Source organism: Salmo trutta, chromosome 12 (assembly GCF_901001165.1).
Source record: "Salmo trutta chromosome 12, fSalTru1.1, whole genome shotgun sequence".
Classification (NCBI taxonomy): domain Eukaryota; kingdom Metazoa; phylum Chordata; class Actinopteri; order Salmoniformes; family Salmonidae; genus Salmo; species Salmo trutta.
The window spans coordinates 6,381,636-6,402,927 of NC_042968.1; the positions used below are offsets into that span (position 1 = coordinate 6,381,636).

General features: G+C 44.2%; 1 protein-coding gene across 7 annotated transcripts in view; it reads left to right on the plus strand.

Moving 5' to 3' along the window:
• Positions 1-21,292, plus strand: part of LOC115202833 (serine/threonine-protein kinase BRSK2) — a 168,971-nt gene that overhangs the window by 94,642 nt on the left and 53,037 nt on the right. For all 7 annotated transcript variants that reach the window (XM_029766887.1, XM_029766888.1, XM_029766891.1 and 4 more), the window contains 3 exons: positions 14,229-14,314; positions 18,919-19,059; positions 19,599-19,715. In XM_029766887.1, coding sequence (XP_029622747.1) covers positions 14,229-14,314; positions 18,919-19,059; positions 19,599-19,715 — 344 coding nt within the window. The remainder of the gene's footprint in view (positions 1-14,228; positions 14,315-18,918; positions 19,060-19,598; positions 19,716-21,292) is intronic.

Consider the following 21,292-nt stretch of genomic DNA (forward strand, 5'->3'; position numbering starts at 1 on the left):
CCAATAGTTCTTTGCGGCTGTATGTAATAACGCTTAAGATTTTCTGGGCTAACAATGTAAGAAACAATACACAAAAAAACGAAATACTGCATAGTTTCCTAAGGACTAGAAGTGAGGCGACCATCTCTGCCGGAGTCATCACTGCTCTCATAGAGTGGCTGATTTAGTTAATGGTGTCCATACTTGGTTAATTGTGTTGACACTACTGAGTGCTTTTTTTACACAATGTGTTTGCGTGTGCGTAAGTGTGTGACTGTTTATATGTATTTACAGCTTAGTGGGTCTGTATCAAGTGTGTGCATGCATGCATGTGCGTGTGTTTATGTCTGAGCCCTTGAGAGAGATGGCGCTGGTGGAGGGGGTTACCGGCTGAGGAGGCTAAAGGGAAAAAGGGAAAAAGGGGGATGAAATGAAAGAATACAAAGCCGTCTGTCCGCCACAGAAGAAAGCATCTGAGGAATCACAGCTGACCTTAATCTGCTTACCCTGACATCACCAGGACAGCACTATCACTTCCCCTTCCCTCTCTCTCTCTTTCTCTCTCTTCCTCAATTCAATTCAATTCAAAGGGCTTTCTTGGAATGGGAAACATATGTTTACGTTGCCAAAGCAAATGAAATGGATAATAAACCAAAGTGAAATAAACAATCAAAAATTAACAGTAAACACAAAAGTTCCAAAGGACTAGAGACATTTCAGATGTCATATTATGGCGTTTAAAATGTCTCTATTCCTTTGGAACTCTCCCTCCCTCCTTTCCTCCCTCCCTTTCCCCATCTCTCTCTCTTGTGCTATCTCGCAATCTTTCTCTATCTCTCTGAACACCCCCCCTTTTCTCTATTTTTCTCTCTCTCTCTGTATGATTATGCTATAATGTATTCTGTGTGATGTAGTCATCATCATTGCGGCTGGAAACAGGGGAGACGCTCAGCTAGCTATTTCTCAGCCTGTCACCTTCAGAACTCTCATATGAGAATGAATGGCCTTCATATGCTCTCTCCCCAGCCCTGGCTAGTTATCATTTACATACCATGAGGAGACCTTGGAGTTACAGAGTGCAGACTAACTCTACGAGTCTTTTTTTCTTCATATACAGTGTATGCATAGAATCGCTTTGATTGGGAACTAGATGGAAACGTACCAGTCAAACCGTAATAAACAATCTAAAGCTTTCAATGAGAGACTCAGTTCAATCAAATCCTCAAATCAAATTTCTCCTCTCCTATCAGTGATTGTTTAACATGACACTATGTTGTGACAATCATATGGTAGTCTTCTATCTGAATGAGTGTTGCGTGACTGCATCAAATACCCAGTATCCCCAATGTCTACCTAGAACATCCTCCAGCCAACTCACAACACGCCAACACAGCATGACTCTGATTGCAGCCCTCAGCTCCTCGGCTCATTCAAAACTAAACACCCCATCTCTCTTTCTCTCTCTACTCCTACAGTAGGCTGTCCTCTCAAAGCTCATTGGAGGTCCAGGGGAGGGACCTTGGATCCTCTCCTCCAATGTGCTTTGATACAAATTGAGGAAAGAAGAACTGGGGAAGCAAGGATTTGACAGTTAGTTATGTTTTTGGACACAGCCATTGTTATCACAGCAACAGATGGTGGTTTGATTTCTGAGCGGATGTTCCAATTGACTTCCCTCTCCATGGCCCTCAGCTCCGTATCGCATTTCAATTAACGTGGGATTTGGAAGAGCTTCGAACGAGCGTCTCCCCAATCAATCCTTATAACTCATTAAGAATGCTCAGCCCACGCAGAGCTAGGCCATTGATTTGTCAGGAGAGGCAGGATGGTGTGATTATTGGATGGGTCCGTGTGTGTGCGCGCCCCTGTGTGTTGTGTGTTTGCCCCTGAGTAACTTTCAGAGGATGCAGAGAGATGAATGTCAGTCAGTTTGGCCTTCCTCTGACATCTTTGTGTGAGCGAGAGAGTGGGTGTGAGTGAGTGTGTAATCCTCTGTCGTAGGATAGCCTGTAGGTTTATCTGGTCATTGACACTGTGTTGACCGAGGAGCAGCTTGTTTGATTCAATGATGTATTTTGTTGAGGATCTGTGAAAGTGTTATTGACTCACCTTGAACCCACACACTCTTCAACATATGACCTTAGTCTTTGTCCATCACACTGTAGACGACTTCTCTGAAGAGCAGGGCCATTGACACCAGATCTCAATTATTCTGTAAATCAGGAGGAAGGCTTTCATCCATCTTTTCTCTCTTCCCACATACAAAATTGATACTACATCATTAGTAGTCATCAGGGTCCACTAATGAACACATCACTGGTCATCAGTGTATCTTTAATCTCTAGAGATCACTAGTTTTATCACAGGACTTTCTGTATATCCTCTGACCACATACTTATACACACGCACACACATTCAAGCACACATGCACGAAGACACACAAACACACACACTGATACTGCAGCAGACACACAGCTGTTCAGGACCAGGCTCCTCTTTGGAGATGGTGAATGGGTGGGTGAGCCGAGCTTCACTCAGGGGCTCGCACAGCACCATCAATTGATGAATACCTCTCTCTACAGTGCTCTCGGTTATTGTGCGTGTGTATATGTGTGTGTGCGTGTGTGCGTGCGCACATGCACATTTCATGCATAGGGAGTTGGTGGGCTGTGTTAGGGAGATTACAGACTTCCTGTGGAAGAATTTCCCATTGATCCCAGTGCTCAGAACACTGCTAGTGGTAGAGAGGAAAAGCCTACGCATTACCAATCAATTAACATATGTGAGACACTGATTGCAGTGTGTGTGTGTGTGTGTGTGTGTGTGTGTGTGTGTGTGTGTGTGTGTGTGTGTGTGTGTGTGTGTGTACGTGCGCGTGCAAGAGAGAGAGTTTTGTGTAGATCTGCATTGTGCGTACCGTTATGCAAAACTAGACACAGATATGCAAAACCATTCACAATGCACTCTCATACACATCTAATTGTTTTGCATATCTGTGTCTAGTTTTGCATATCTGTGTCTAGCTTTGCATATGGATTTTTTCTTAATGACTTTGTGTTGGTGAAAATGAACATGTGTTAATCCCTCAGAGTGCATAGAGACAGTAGCTAAATCCATGAGATAAGTGAGATCATTGGTGGTAATGGAGGTGACTGTAAAAACAGTAGTGCTTTTTTACACATTATTACCAGGGATTTGACTAGTATCTTTGAATGGGATCAAGCCTATGCCTACCTGGCAGAATGATATCATGATGAGTTGCATCAATCCAGTGGGCATTTGTTTTGAAAACTTTGCAATTACATGAGCGCTACAGAAACATCGCTAACCAACGGTCTCTTGCTGGTTCCACCTGCATTAAAGGGTAACTACACCCCAAAATCTAAATTTCTTACATTTTTTTCCAGACCTCAAAAGTGGTCTCCTGATGCAGTTTGAGCATTGTTTTATATAAATATATATATACACTGCTCAAAAAAATAAAGGGAACACTTAAACAACACAATGTAACTCCAAGTCAATCACACTTCTGTGAAATCAAACTGTCCACTTAGGAAGCAACACTGATTGACAATAAATTTCACATGCTGTTGTGCAAATGGAATAGACAACAAGTGGAAATTATAGGCAATTAGCAAGACACCCCCATTAAAGGAGTGGTTCGGCAGGTGGTGACCACAGACCACTTCTCAGTTCTTATGCTTCCTGGCTGATGTTTTGGTCACTTTTGAATGCTGGCGGTGCTTTCACTCTAGTGGTAGCATGAGACGGAGTCTACAACCCACACAAGTGGCTCAGGTAGTGCAGCTCATCCAGGATGGCACATCAATGCGAGCTGTGGCAAGAAGGTTTGCTGTGTCTGTCAGCGTAGTGTCCAGAGCATGGAGGCGCTACCAGGAGACAGGCCAGTACATCAGGAGACGTGGAGGAGGCCGTAGGAGGGCAACAACCCAGCAGCAGGACCGCTACCTCCGCCTTTGTGCAAGGAGGAGCAGGAGAAGCACTGCCAGAGCCCTGCAAAATGACCTCCAGCAGGCCACAAATGTGCATGTGTCTGCTCAAACGGTCAGAAACAGACTCCATGAGGGTGGTATGAGGGCCCGACGTCCACAGGTGGGGGTTGTGCTTACAGCCCAACACCGTGCAGGACGTTTGGCATTTGCCAGAGAACACCAAGATTGGCAAATTCGCCACTGGCACCCTGTGCTCTTCACAGATGAAGCAGGTTCACACTGAGCACATGTGACAGACGTGACAGAGTCTGGAGACGCCGGAGAGAACGTTCTGCTGCCTGCAACATCCTCCAGCATGACCGGTTTGGCGGTGGGTCAGTCATGGTGTGGGGTGGCATTTCTTTGGGGGGCCGCACAGCCCTCCATGTGCTCGCCAGAGGTAGCCTGACTGCCATTAGGTACCGAGATGAGATCCTCAGACCCCTTGTGAGACCATATGCTGGTGCGGTTGGCCCTGGGTTCCTCCTAATGCAAACAATGCTACACCTCATGTGGCTGGAGTGTGTCAGCAGTTCCTGCAAGAGGAAGGCATTGATGCTATGGACTGGCCCGCCCGTTCCCCAGACCTGAATCCAATTGAGCACATCTGGGACATCATGTCTCACTCCATCCACCAACGCCATGTTGCACCACAGACTGTCCAGGAGTTGGCGGATGCTTTAGTCCAGGTCTGGGAGGAGATCCCTCAGGAGACCATCCGCCACCTCATCAGGAGCATGCCCAGGCATTGTAGGGAGGTCATACAGGCACGTGGAGGCCACACACACTACTGCGCCTCATTTTGACTTGTTTTAAGGACATTACATCAAAGTTGGATCAGCCTGTAGTGTGGTTTTCCACTTTAATTTTGAGTGTGACTCCAAATCCAGACCTCCATGGGTTGATAAATTGGATTTCCATTGATTATTTTTGTGTGATTTTGTTGTCAGCACATTCAACTATGTAAAGAAAAAAGTATTTAATAAGATGATTTCATTCATTCAGATCTAGGATGGGTTATTTTAGTGTTCCCTTTATTTTTTTGAGCAGTATATATATATTTTTATGACTCTCATGCTCTCTGATTCTTAGATGATTCTGTTTTCACTGAATACTAACAGTCTGTTTGGCTAATGATAGAGAGAGAGGGGAAAGAGAGGGACAAGGGATAGAGGGAATAGGGAAAGAAAGAGGGAAGGATGCAGCGAGAGGGGAAGAGAGAACATCTGCACTCCTTCAGCTCCTCTAAAGAAATGGGTATGACGCATGACACACAAACACACACACATACACACTCACACACACACACACACACACACTCTCATACTCCTCACAGGGGGATGCCACTTGCGCCTTTGATGCGCTCTGTCTCATTAGCACTGATTAGCCCAATCATGAACTACATTCATCCACAGCTAACTACACTACCCACAATTCCCTCTGGAATCCACAGGCCGTCTCAACCAATCAGAGCCTGAGATGCTGGGACTGGGACTAGGCCTACTATAGTCCACCAATCACATCTTATTAGCCTGAGTGGCACATTGTTTTATAACAACTGATTATAATGGTGAGAGACATGGTACCGACAGACATGGAAGCTCTGCTCCTCTGCAACTTTGCAGTATTTAGTTTTTTTGTGTGTTATTTCTTACATTATTAGCCCAGAATGTTTTTTGTGTTATTACATACAGGCAGAAAGAACTTTTGGATATCAGAGAGGCAGGCGGTAACTCACCAGCATTACGACCAGGAATACGAGTTTCCCGAATTGGATTCTTTGTTTGTACCCCCCAGGGAAATTTAACTTATCCCAGAGGCTACTCCAAGATGCCGCCGGCGGAGAAGAGGTATTCGGAGTGGACTTCTAGTCCAACTCGGGAGGCGTGCACACTATCCACCGCTTCCGAGTATATTACTCGCTAATGTTCAGTCTCTAGACAATAAAGTAGGGCGAGGATCTCCTTCCAGAGAGACATCATGGCTATCTCGGGATATACTGTCCCCGTCCATACAACCAGCTGGGTTCTCAGTACATTGCAAAGACAGGCATAAAGAACTCTCCGGGAAGAAGAAAGACGGTGGTGTATGTTTCATGATTAACTACTCATGGTGTGATTGTGATAACATACAGAAACTCAAGTCCTTTTGTTCAACCGACCTAGAGTACCTCACAATCAAATGCCAACCGTATTATACCTCCCGATAGAATTCTCTTCAGTTTTAGTCACAGCTATATTCCCCCTCAAGCCTATACCACGATAGCCCTGAAGGAACGATACTGGACTTTATGCGACTGGAAACCACATATCCTGAGGCCACATTTATTGTAGCTCGGGATTTTAAACAAGCAAATTTGAGGAAATCGCTACCGAAGTTCTATCAACAGGTTGACTGTAGTACTCGCTCTGGAAAAATACTTGACCACTTTTACTCCCCCTTCTGGCATGCCTACAAGGCCCTCCCCCGTCCTCCCTTCAGCAAATCAGATCGCAACTTAATTTTGCTCCTCCCTTCCTATAGGCAGAAAGTCAAACAGGAATCCATGCTTCAAGATTGTTTTGATCACGTGGGCTAGGATATCTTCCGGTTAGCCTCTAAGAATAACATTGACGTATATATGGACACCGTGACTGAGTTCATCAGGAAGTGTTGGGGATGTTGTTGTTGGGGATGTTGTTTCCACTGTGACTATTAAAACCTACCCAAACCAGAAATCGTGGATAGATGGCAGCATTCGCGCAAAACTGAAAGGGCGAACCACCACATTTCACCATGGCATGGTGACTGGGAATATGGATGAATACAAACAGTGTAGTTATTCCCTCCTTAAGGCAATCAAACAGGCAAAACGTCAGTACAGAGACAAAGTGGAGTCGCAATTCAACGGCTCAGACACGAGACGTATGTGGCAGGGTCTACAGACAATCAAGGATTACAAAGAGAAAACCAACCACGTCGCTGACACCAGACACATCGCGGCTCCTGGACAAGCTAAACACCTTCTCCCGCTTTGAGGGTAACACAGTGCCCCCAACGCGGCCCGCTCCCAAGGACTGTGGGCTCTCGTTCTCCGTGGCCGACGTGAGTAAGGCATTTATGCATGTTAACCCTCGCAAGGCTGCAGGCCCGTAGGGCATCCCTAGCTGCATTCTCAGAGCATGCGTAGACCAGCTGGCTGTAGTGTTTACGGTACGGCAACTGCACCGCCAGCAACCGCAAGGCTCTCCAGAGGGTGGTGCGGTCTGCCCAACGTATCATCGGGAGCACACTGCCTGCCCTCCAGGACACCTACAGCACCCGATGTCACAGGAAGGTCAAAAGGATCATCAAGGCCAACAACCACCCAAGCCACTGCTCGGATTTGAATGGTAGAAGCTTCTTACTGCACAATACATCTTCTTGAGGGAGTTAGTCTTGGTACTGAACAGTGAAAAAACATGATCATTTTCATCAGATGTTACACTGAACACGCACCTTGGTGTATGAAATATACTACTGCTGGTTTTATTCAAAGACACCATTATGTATGACGCACACACACACACACACACACACACACACACACACACACACACACACACACACACACACACATTCTCTCAGGAGCCTACAGGAGCAGCTGTGGACCTGACAAGTTGTCTCACCTAATTTCTCTAAGGTCTGTTGTGTGACCGTCTCTCCCCCATCACCCCACGTCTCACCACTTTATTACTACACATTAACACACCATATGTGGAATAATTGAGCGTAATAAATTGCGTTGTCTGTCTCCATCTCTATGATCGGGTAGGGGGTGTGCGGGGGTTGTTTACCTTGTACATGGGTGTGTGTGTCACTGATCCAAGGAGATGGCAGGGTGGATGATGGGGGAGGGGACGGGGTCTTATTTAATATGACAGCAAAGGAATAGGATGCACCTCCATGCTTCTCTCCCCTTCACTACTCCATTCCGTCCTTTCATGCGCTTATCTCCGGATCCGCGTTCCCCTTGTTTTCCATAATTGACTTGACAGGAGTGTTCAGAACCATACCAACCCTGCATATCATTTTGACAATTACAGTTCACGTGTTTGTTTATTAGCAATTTCAAACCCACTGTGCTGGATTTATAAATTGTATTTATAATTCTCTCATGTTGTAACCCCTAATCGTCCTCTATACTTCCATACAAGCCTTTTAAATCGATTTTGGAATTTTCATTTATGATCTGGCAACCGCCCTTCTCTAATGATAGCCAAGTTAATATACCCATTACAGCTGCAATTTGGATGAGTTTTTGTCATTGGTAGTCGTAAGTCAGTTGACCTTGAGTCTGTCTGTGGGAAAAGTGGGGGGTTTGGCAGGGTGGGTTTCCCTCGGGAAATGGGCCGGATAATCATTCCTGTTTACTGGGAGATCGGCTGGTAGGTAATCATTCAATCTGGCAACCCTGACCAAGAATAATCTCTCATTGTACTGATCATGTGCACTTTATTAGTTTGTGTGTGTGTGTGTGTGTGTGTGTGTGTGTGTGTGTGTGTGTGTGTGTGTGTGTGTGTGTGTGTGTGTGTGTGTGTGTGTGTGTGTGTGTGTGTGTGTGTGTGTGTGTGTGTGTGTGTGAGTGCATGTGGGTGCTCTAAAGTGTAAAGGTCAAATTATACTCCTAAACCCTAATCCCCAGTAGAGTGATCCCATCAATGTGTGACATAATATCTAGCCTTACATAATCGGCACAATATTTACACTTAAAAAAGGAGGACTAAAATGGCATCACCACTATCTGAACCAAGTCCTTTACAGTATCACTCATCATAAAAAAAGAATAGGAAGTAACATTTAGGTGTGTGTGTGTGTGTGTGTGAACATTTCTTGTGAACTTCTTCATGGTATGGAAATGCATTCTTAAGATTGATTTCCACAGGACATTAGAGAGTGTGTGAAAGTGTGAGGTTATGTGTGGTCCCGTGTGGCTAAGTTGGTAGAGCATGGTGTTTGCAACGCCAGGGTTGTGGGTTCGATTCCCACAGGGGACCAGTACGGAGAAAAAAATGTATGAAATGTATGCATTCACTACTGTAAGTTGCTCTGGATAAGAGTGTCTGCTAAATGACTAAAATGTAAATGTTATGTAGCTTCAGGTGTATGCTATCCTAGTCGCTGATGCTAGCATTCAAATCCCTGCCGTAAACATAGCAATTTTTCTAGCACCTAGTGTTAGCATCGCTGTTGTAAACAGACAAATGTCGCTAGCACCTAGCGTTAGCATCCCGGTTGTAAACAGTTAAACATTACAAGCACCTAGCATTAGCATACCTGTTGTTAAGGCCTTGATAGCATAGCACATCTGTGAAAGAGAAATAAGAGAAAAGTTAGGGACAGAAGGAAATGTTTTCATTTTGAGTGCTGCTGTAACCAAGAAACTCTCGCTCAGTCCCTCTCTCTCCTTCCCTCTGTCTATCACTCTCTCTCTGAATCTCTCTCTCCCTTCCTCCTTCCTTCATTCCCTGTCTGTAAGAGAAGGCAGAAAGAAGGAAGGCAAAAAGGGGGAAGCTGGCATGGCAGAGGGCTTGGTGGGGCCAGCCACTGGGCCAAAGCTTAAAGGGTTTCATTATTTATTTCCCCCTGCTCCAATCCAAGGCTCCAGCCCCGATCCCAGTGACTGAACCTTTGAAGATTGGGGGCTTTGATGGGAATATAATTATGTTTTTGTTGGTTCCTTCTGTCCCCTGTGCCTCACTTTCCTAATTCTTAACCCTCTTCCCTCGTCTCTCGTCTTGTCTGTCTTTCACCCCTCTACCCTTTCCCTCTTTTTCCTGTGGGTGTGTCAGTGCCCCTTTGTTGCTATGTGGGTAGAGGTATGGCACCCTGTCATTAGGAAAGGTAAAGTGCGTATGAAAACAGATTACAGGAGAGATCTACTGCAAAATATCAGAGCAAGATAAACATACAACTTGGGGAGGACAATGGCACACTCACATGAGGATTTCAGGAGAATTGGGTACTTAAGAGAAATAGGACTTAAGGACTACATTGGGACACATCACATCGCAGCAGCTCACAGCTGACCTAAGACAGTTAGGACCCATGGGACATTACAAGACATTGCGTTGTCGTGACTTTACTTTCATTAATCTAATGATTGTTATTTATTTAATCCACTAAATATGTTTAGTTCTTACTCTATTAAATGAATCATGTAACAATTAACTCATTGGGATTTGGGGCACCACGGAAGAAGTTGTCTAACAAGTTGCCATCTCCCTAATTAAACTCTAGAAGATATATAAGTTATATATCAATTACAGTCACTTATTAATCATTACCTCATATCAATTCTCATTCTGAACAGTCGTAACCTTCTTGGATCCGCAAGAACCCCAGCCTTGAGCATTATTCATACTACACAAATTGGTTTAATTATTTGCTAGCTAACTAAATAATAACATAAAATACACATACACACTTACATGAGACAAAGGACCCTAGTAGACTGACAAGATATGATGGCTTATTACATAGAGATGGAGAAGGGGGTGGGAAAATAGAGAGATAGAGGAAAAGGGACATTTATCATGGATATATTTTAGGACTGTCCTCACATTAATCATATACCTTGCCCCCAAACCGCGGCTCATTTGGAATAAGAAAAGAATGAATGTATTTACGTGTTGAATGCCGTTCGTTCGTTGTTTATCTCGGTCGGAACCAAGCCCTCTCGGAAAGTTGTTTTGGTGAGCCTTTCCTGTGTGCCACTTGTACATGCTCTGATTGTCAACCAGAGGTCACAATGTCCTTCTTCTTAGTTGTCTGGTCTCCAATGGGCTGTTTCCTAAGAACAGATACTTAGCCATACCAGTGATTGTCTGAGAGGGGAGTTTTCTTCTCCTCTTCCTCTGGTAGATAGTCAAAGTTCCAAACCACTTTACACATGCAGCTGCAGACTGCCGGTGTCCTGCTCTAGTCTGGTGAGTTTATCTTCTTCACCTCGTGTTGAGGTTAAGGTGTAAACATTTCAATGTGTGGACCATGGTCTCACGTCTTTCTGATCTCATATGTTAATTCTTAGCCAGTCCTTATAAGCACTATGGTCGGAAAGGTCTGTTCCATCACGCTGACAAGCTCTCTGACCTCACTCGGGGCATGGCTACTTTATGTGCAAAGAACATCAAAAAACATTATCTCATTAGACAACCAAAAGTATATTCATATCTTAACAAACATACTTTCATCATTATTCATATTGATTGATTTCACATCAGAGTGGATGAAAACTTGACAGTCAAAGGAGGTTTCCTTCCTAAGTTACAGTATTTGGTTCATACAGTTTTTAATAACATCACAAAAAGACAAACAATATGACATTCGTTTTCTACATCTACCCACTGACCATTTCCCACATTCCCCATGTGAGAATTATTGTTCCATTATCCACTTTTGGACGTTAGAGTTTTGTTGGCTAAAGTCTTCTGGAGACAAAGTTATTATTTTGGTTGATACTGAAGAGCGAAGAGATAGTTCTCTCCTGCTTAATTTACGACCGGGTGTGAGGTCTCAAAAACCCCGCCGTTCCCTCCTCCCCACCTTTGCTGGTGGGAGAGTGTCTGGTGATTGTCAGCCATTGCCAAGCTGATCTGACCCATTGTGATCCTCACGTGTAGTCATGACAACGTATTACTCGGTGTTATGTGTGCCACCAAATCTGCATAGATCCCAACTTTAGAATCATGCATGCACACCATGATTCCACGCTAGCTAATTGGCTCACTGGGTCAAGATGCCATGGGTCATGGTGCAATAGGCAGCAATGTTTAGTCCTCTCTGTGCATCCAGATGTTCCACAAACTCTCAAGCAACTCTCATACGTTCTGATGCTAGGCTAGTATGACCTACTGGGTGTTGAACCCTGTGCCTCCAAAGATTAAGACTTTCCTAGAACCATTGACTTAAATCCCAACTCTGGCAGCTAACACAAGTCTCCAGATCTCAGACAAGGTTAATAATCACACAACTGTGTAGTTCACTGAACCACCTCTGCTACACTAATGTATCAGATAACCTTTGTGTGTGTCACGCCCTGACCATAGAGAGCCCTCAGGGTTCTCTATGGTGTTTTAGGTCAGGGTGTGACTAGGGGGTGTTCTAGTCTTTAATTTCTATGTTGGTGTGAGTATGGTTCCCAATTGCAGGCAGCTGATGATCGTTGCCTCTAATTGGGGATCATACTTAGTGTGGTCCTTTTTCCCACCTGCGTTGTGGGATATTGTTTTTGTTCAGTGCTATGTGCGCTACGAACGGCACGTTCGTTTATTTATTTGTTGCTTTGAAGTTTCACTAAAATAAATATGTGGAACTCTACACACGCTGTGCTTTGGTCCACTCATTATAACGAACGTGACAGTGTGTTCCAACATCATAGCCTAATAATGCAGGAGAAGCACTAATGATCAGCCAATGAGAAGTCCAGTCAATAGAACATTCAGTACAGAATTAACACAGGGTTAGTTTGATTAGCTGAAGCAGGTATTCCCACTGATAACACTCCACTGGTTACTGATTAATAACGCTTATTCAATTCAATACTGATGACTTCAGGTGTTCTTTATTGACATTTGAAGAGGGAACGGACGGCACCAGTTTTGCAATATGAAAATGAAATGACAGTTATTTTTCCAAACCCAGCTAAATATTCTATAAATGTAGATGCAATCTCTACTGTCCTGTAAAACCTGTGTAGATAATTGTGAATGCATATTTTCTGTATTTATGGTTTATGGTACCTGTGTCTTTGGCTAACAAGACAGACCCTTTAATGAAGCAATTCGAGTGAGACTTATTGAGAGAAACCGTTGCCAGCTGTCCAGCTTCACCCCTCATGTTTTCACTGAGCTGGCATTTACAATGCTAGCATTCTGTAAATCCAACTCAGCATTCTGGACTGGAGGTGCTGTTGGTCGGGAGGGGGCACGGGGGAGTGCTTTATGTGTGTCTGTGTGTGTGTGTGTGTATGGCTATCCTCCAGAGGTTTGCACTTGGCATCTTGTAGGTAGATTTGGTCATACTGAAGCTACTGCAACATATTAACATATTCATCTAACTCATGTACTGTTTATGTGATTTAATGGTTAGCAAATGTAGACCTATGCTTATAAGCATAAAGTGTACTATCCATTGAGCTGCCATTACCCCTGTAATGTGATATTTCAAAGTAGGAAGTGTAACAGTGGTTTGAATCATGACGCTTTATTGAGTTTGACAATATCACACAAAATGGAGGCTGCCACACGACATTCATGATGATGTCAGTACGAGCTAACTGTTCATGACACAGATGGTACACAAACAGTAGCTGTTTTGTCTGGATGAATGGAGGCTAGAAAAACGCAGTTGACATTTTTATTATTGGTCACTAATGTGTCTTGTCATTATGTTTTTTTCTTCTTCTGTGACTATGTAGGCGTACTGTTTGTGAAAGAACATGACGCAAATGTCTGTAGTAGCTGTACAGACCACACAGTATTTGTGAGTCAAATGGTGTGTGGCCAAAATAACCCAATGTTCTATGCAAGGAACATATGTACTGTGCCTTTCTATCACATCAATAAACCCACCTCAAGTTTAGCCCAAGGTCCATTGGAAAATGTTACCACATTATCATGTGCTGAGGTTCTGTACCTTTATGGTTTAGGGACACAGGCACGCACGCACACACACACACACATTCCAGAGTGTGAAAGCAGGTAGTTCAAATGTCCCCCCTATCTGCTGTGTCGTGGTGTATTACGATAGAGTGATATCAGGTATCAGTGTGTGATAAATGAGTTAAATTAGCTGGTGTGTGGTTGCGTTGTGGCAGGAGCAGGACCTTAACAAGTGGTAGACGTGTCGCTGTTCCCGCAGGCCCTGGCATGGACTCAAGCTGCCAGGCTAGACATGGGCTCTGGCACTGCCAGTCAGTCTCTTATTCCCACCACTTCTCGCTGTCTCGGCCTTTATTTTTCTGCTATGCACTCTCCCTTTCCATTCCTCTGTGCTCTCTCTTTGTGTCCGCACATTCTCCTCTTCATTATTCAGGCCCTAGCACAAAATAGTTTTTGTTGACTGGGCTCCAATGTTAAAGATCTCATGCGTGGTCAGTACTTACATTACATCCATCTAGGAGCTATGCAGTTTAAAAAAATATTTTTTAGGGCCATTAAAGTATTCCATAAGTACTTTGAATCACACACTAATATTATTCATTTCCCCTCTTTTCTCTCTTTTTTTCTCTTTCTGCAGGTGGAGCGAGAGATAGCCATTCTGAAGCTCATAGAGCACCCTCACGTTTTAAAGTTGCACGACGTCTACGAAAACAAGAAATATTTGTAAGTGTCCTTTCCAAAACTATTTGGTTCACTGAAGCATTGTAACAAATGTGCTTCCCTTAAACTGTTAAATTGCATATTTGGAGAAGCACCAGTGCATAGCAACACGTTAGCAAACAAGCAAGGCAAGCTGAAAATCACTTGAGCAAACAAGAAATACAAGTTGAAAATCACTTGAGAAACGTATTTTCCGGGGCCATTTTCAGACTGGCATGTAATGTTTCATTGGGTCTCCCCCAGTTTTAGCTGCCTATTCAGAAGCCTGTAGGTTTAATGTAGATCCATATGTTATCCTATGTATTAATCTCTTCTGTGTCACTGCTCCAATGGCTCTACTTAATGCACTATTCAATAATTGTTAAAGTCGCTAGCGACGACTGGTGTGGGAATTTGTTTTCCTAATATTCCGATGACACAGACGAATCGCCGACACGGATGCAAAGTGTTTGCCTCGGATACATTTTCCCACTCACAAATCATGTGTGAATGTGTTCCTAATTTAACTAGCGTTGACAGGTCCCTTAATCTGCTAATAAATCAGGAAGTGTTGTGAGTGGGAGAGAGGGGGGTTGTGGGAATGTGGAGTATCCTGCTACAGTAGGGATACCACAGTGTGTCTCCAGTGCTTTCTCACAGATCTAGCACGGTAGCTACCGCAGATAATATCACAAGAGTTACCACATATACTCTCACAGTAGCAACCGCTGTAGATACAACTATAGAGTAGAGGAACTTCTATGGATAGAAGACCAATACCCCAAATGTTAGAAATACATATTAACACTTGAGGGTGTACTAAAAGCAGTGGTTTCTGGATCAACATTAATTAATGATTGGGTGTGCCTCATTAAATGACTAAAATGTCAATATAATGTAAATGTGTAGTCAGCTTGTGGCTGCTTGAGGCTAGCTGTTCCTGGCCTTTCACTACAAGCAGTCCTGGATCTTGTAAACTATCTTCGTAATACCTAACCAGAGACACATCAAATCTAATTGTATTTGTCACATGCACCGAACATAGTGAAATGCTTACTTACAAGCCCTTAACCAACAATGCCGTTTTAAGAAAAATAAGTGTTGAGTAAAAAATAGATAAGTAAAAAATAACAAATGACAAATAGTTAAAGAGCAGCAGTAAAATAACAGTAGCGAGGCTGTATACAGGGGGTACCGGTACAGAGTCAATGTGTAGGGCACAAGTTAGTCGAGGTAATTGAGGTTATATGTACATGTAGGTAGCTGTTAAGAAGCCTTTTGGACCTAGACTTGGCGCTCCGGTACCGCTTGCCATGCGGTAACAGAGAGAACAGTCTATGACTAGGGTGGCTGGAGTCTTTGACAATTTTTAGGGCCTTCCTCTGACACCGCCTTGTATAGGTGTACTGGGCCATACGCTCTACATCACTGCCTGGTATGGCAACTGCGGTCGGAGGCAGAGCAAATACACTTCTGCTGTTTTCAATCAAGATCTCAGCGATCACTGCCCCATTGCCTGCATCCGTAATGGGTCTGCGACCAAACGACCACCCCTCATCACTGTCAAACGCTCCCTAAAACACTTCTGCGAGCAGGCCTTTCTAATCGACCTGGCCGGGGTATCCTGGAATGACATTGACCTCATCCCGTCAGTAGATGATGCCTGGCTATTCTTTAAAAGTGTCTTCCTCACCATCTTAAATTAGCATGCCCCACTCTAAAAATGTAGAACTAGGAATAGATATAGTCCTTGGTTCACTCCAAACCTGTCTGCCCTTGACCAGCACAAAAACATCCTGTGGCGTTCTGCATTAGCATCGAATAGCCCCCGTGATATACAACTTTTCAGGGAAGTTAGGAACAAATATACACAGGCAGTTAGAAAAGCTAAGGCTAGCTTTTTCAAACAGAAATTTGCATCCTGTAGTACTAACTCAAAAAAGTTCTGGGACACTGTAAAGTCCATGGAGAATAAGAGCACCTCCTCCCAGCTGCCCACTGCTCTGAGGCTAGGAAACACTGTTACCACCAATAAATCCACTTCTAATTGAGAATTTCAATGAACATTTTTCTATGGCTAGCCATGCTTTCCACCTGGCTACCCCTACCCCTGTCAACTTCCCGGCACCCTCCACAGCAACCCGCCAAAGCCCCCACAATTTCTCCTTCACCCAAATCCAGATAGCTGATGTTCTGAAAGAGCTGAAAAATCTGGACACATACCAATCAGCAGGGCTAGACAACCTGGACCCTCTCTTTCTAAAATGATCTGCCGAAATTGTTGCAACCCCTTTTACTAGCCTGTTCAACCTCTCTTTCGTATCGTCTGAGATTCCCAAAGATTGGAAAGCTGCCGCGGTCATCCCCCTCTTCAAAGGGGGTGACACTCTAGACCCAAACTGCTACAGACCTATATCTATCCTACCCTGTCTTTCTAAGGTCTTCGAAAGCCAAGTCAACAAACAGATTACCGACCATTTCGAATCCCACCGTACCTTCTCCTCTATGCAATCTGGTTTCAGAGCTGGTCATGGGTGCACCTCAGCCACGCTCAAGGTCCTAAACGACATCATAACCGCCATCGATAAGAGACATTATTGTGCAGCCGTATTCATCGACCTGGCCAAGGCTTTCGACTCTGTCAATCACCACATTCTTATTGGCAGACTCAACAGCCTTGGTTTCTCAAATGATTGCCTCGCCTGGTTCACCAACTACTTCTCTGATAGAGTTCAGTGTGTCAAATCGGAGGGCCTGTTGTCCGGACCTCTGGCAGTTTCTATGGGTGTGCCACAGGGTTCAATTCTCGGGCCGACTCTCTTCTCTGTATACATCAATGATGTTGCTCTTGCTGCTGGTGATTCTCTGATCCACCTCTACGCAGACAACATTATTCTGTATACTTCTGGCCCATCTTTGGACACTGTGTTAACTAACCTTCAGACAAGCTTCAATGCCATACAACTCTCCTTCCGTGGCCTCCAACTGCTCTTAAACGCAGGTAAAACTAAATGCATGCTATTCAATCGATCAATGCCCGCACCTGCTTGCCTGTCCAGCATCACTACTCTGGGCGGCTCTGACTAAGAATACATGGACAACTACAAATACCTGGGTGTCTGGTTAGACTGTAAACTCTCCTTCCAGACTCACATTAAGCATCTCCAATCCAAAATTAAATCTAGAATCGGCTTCCTATATCGCAACAATGCATCCTTCACTCATGCTGCCAAACACCGATCCTCGACTTCGGTGATGTCATCTATAAAATAGACTCCAACACTCTACTCAACAAACTGGATGCAGTCTATCACAGTGCCCTCCGTTTTGTCACCAAAGCCCCATACACTACCCACCATTGCGACCTGTACGCTCTCGTTGGTTGGCCCTCGCTTCATACTCGTCGCCAAACCCACTGGCTACAGGTTATCTACAAGTCTCTGCTAGGTAAAGCCCCTCCTTATCTCAGCTCACTGGTCCCCATAGCAGCACCCACTCGTAGCATGTGCTCCAGCAGGTATATCTCACTGGTCACCCCCAAAGCCAATTCCTCTTTGGCCGCCTTTCCTTCCAGTTCTCTGCTGCCAATGACTGGAAGGAACTGCAAAAATCTCTGAAGCTGGAGACTCATATCTCCCTCACTAATTTTAAGCACCAGCTGTCAGAGCAGCTCACAGATCACTGCACATGTACATAGCCCATCTGTAAACAGCCCATCTATCTAGCTACGTCATCCCCATACTGCATTTATTTATTTATCTTGCTCCTTTGCACCCCAGTATCCCTTCTTGCACATTCATCTTCTGCACATCTACCATTCCAGTGTTTAATTGCTATATTGTAATTACTTCGCCACCATGGCCTATTTATTGCCTTAACTTACCTCATTTGCACACACTGTATATAGACTTTTTGTTTTCTTTTATTCTACTGTATTATTGACTGTATGTTTTTTTTCCATGTGTAACTGTGTTGTTGTATGTGTCGAATTGCTACGCTTTATCTTGGCCAGGTCGCATTTGCAAATGAGAACTTGTTCTCAACTTGCCTACCTGGTTATTAAATAAAGGTGAAATTTAAAAAAATATATAAAAAAATTAAAATTACAGGCAGTGATGCAACCAGTCAGAATGCTCTCGATGGTGCAGCTGTAATACTTTTTGAGGATCTGAGGACCCATGCCAAGTCTTTTCAGTCTCCTGAGGGGTAATAGGCTGTGTCGTGCCCTCTTCACGACTGTCTTGGTGTGTTTGAACCATGATAGATTGTTGGTGATGTGGACACCAAGGAACTTGAAGCTCCCCCATCTGCTCCACTACAGCCCCGTCGATGAGAATGGGGGCGTGCTCAGTCCTCCTTTTCCTATAGTCCACAATCATCTCCTTAGTCCTGGTTATGTTGAGGGATAGGTTGTTATTCTGGCACCACCCGTCCAGGTCTCTGACCTCCTCCCTATAGGCTGTCTCGTCATTGTCGGTGATCAGGCCTACCACTGTTGTGTCGTCGGCAAACTTAATGATGGTGTTGGAGTCGTGCCTGGACACATATTATAGAGATATGATATCATATATATAATATATAAAGCTCTAGTCTGTGTATCTAACATGTGTGGTTCCCTCCCTCCCCAGGTATCTGGTGCTAGAGCACGTGTCAGGAGGAGAGCTGTTTGACTACCTGGTCAAGAAGGGACGGTTAACACCCAAGGAGGCCAGGAAGTTCTTCAGACAGATCATCTCAGCTCTGGACTTCTGCCACAGTCACTCCATATGGTGAGTCATCAATCGATCAATCAATCAATCAATCAATCAATCAATCAATTGATAAAAGTCATTTTTACATCAGCATTTATCACAAAGTGCTTTTACAGTATCCCTGCCTAGACCCTAAAGAGCAAGCAGAAGTAGAAGCTCAGTCCTACTTTCTGAGATAGCGTCTGGTCTGCCATTTCTCTTTTATCTGTGAGAGCAACACTGACCCTATCAGATCGAGAGAGAGGACATGAGAGAGGCCTGCTCCTGACACTGGACTATTGGAAAGCGGAAACATTAGCGTCTCATCAAAGGAAATAATAGTATAATGTGTATATTTTTATATAAATTTCCTGGACAACATTCCTGGGAAATGCATAATTCTAGTCCTGTAAGATTGTCAGGTTTTCTTGGTACTTGGGTAAATTCAGTTTTTCTCTCCCTTTCCCTTTCCCTCTCCCTCACCCTTTCCTTCTCTCTCTCCCTCCCTCCCTCCCTCCCTCCCTCCCTCCCTCCCTCCCTCCCTCCCTCGCTCCCTCCTTCCCTCCTCCTCTCCACAGTCACAGAGATCTGAAGCCAGAGAACCTGTTGTTAGATGAAAAGAACAACATCAGGATAGCAGACTTTGGCATGGCGTCTCTGCAGGTCGGGGATAGTCTGCTGGAGACCAGCTGCGGGTGAGTCAACTGTGTGTGTGTGTGTGTGTGTGTGTGTGTGTGTGTGTGTGTGTGTGTGTGTGTGTGTGTGTGTGTGTGTGTGTGCGCATGTGCGTGCGTGCTAGTGATGCGCGGGCTGACTCATAACCCGGGATCATTAAACATTGTGTGAATGAAGGGCGGGTGAGTGGCGGGCGGGTTGAATAGAGAGAAAATAATACCTTAAATGTATCATCCTTGTGCAATTTATATCTATAGGCTACATTGAGGTTTTTCTTTCGTTATTTTAGGCGATTTGGCATTAGTTGCGTGAGCCTTAGCTTTAGGGCCTAACTGAACTGTATGTGGTGCACCAAATAGCCTACACTCCAAATGCTTTTGGGAACGGGCAGAAAAAGTTATCCATGGAGGCAACATGGGCAATGTCAGAGTTTTAAAAACAAGCTGCGAAATGGAGAGTTGAAATTAAAGAGAAGGGAGGGGACAGAAAAGTAATATTTGGGAAAGATTTGGTGAAATGGTAAAAGAGGATGATAGCAGTGTGCGATGATTGTACTACTACACAAATTCGACAGTCACAAGATGGGGACTTCAAATAGGCCTATGGCACGTCAAGGGAACTGTAGCCTACTATTCAGATGGGTTAAATGGAAACTGAAATCTGGACATAACTATTGCTCTTTAACCTCTCACATAGCCTTAATATTAACTCCTGTAGAATTAGGCATTTCTTGCAGTAAAATGATAGGCTGCGTCAAATTTAGGCAACATTTTGACTCGTGAACAGGAGGGCAGAAATACAGTGGTTCTTCCTGTATAAGTTGCATCATGCTGTAGCACACCTTGCAGGCTGCAGAATTCTATCACCATACCCAAACTGGGCGTGCGCATGCGCAAATTGATTTTGTCCCCTCACACCAAACGCGATGACGACACGCAGTTTCAAATATCAAAACAAACTCTGAACCAATTATATTCATTTGAGGACAGGTCGAAAAGCATTAAACATTTATGGAAATTTAGCTAGCTTGCAGTTGCTAGCTAATTTGTCCTATTTAACTAGCTTGCTGTTGCTGGCTAATTTGTCCTGGGATATAAACGTTGAGTTGTTATTTTACCTGAAATGCACAAGGTTCTCTACTCCGACAATTAATCCACGCATAAAACAGTCAACCGAATCATTTCTAGTCATCTCTCTTCCTTCCAGGCTTTTTCTTCTTTGGACTTTATATGGCGATTGGCATCTAACTTTCATAATAAAAGATGTTTTACCATGACTGACCGACCGAAGTTCATCTTTCAATCACCCATGTGGGTATAACCAATGAGCAGATGACACGTGGGAATCTGCTTCTATAAGCCAATGAGGAGATGGGAGAGGCAGGACTTGCACTGCGTTCAGCGTCACAAATAGAACTGACTTCTATTTTAGCACCTGGCAACGCAGATGCTCGCTGGCGCACGGGAGGAGTGTGGGTGCTATGATTGAATAACATGTATGTGTAAATTTATTTTGCAATGCTCGTGCACGCTACACGAACAGTGTGGTCAGCATGTATGGCACGTTATTTAATTGTCAGCCACTGTTGCCATTAATG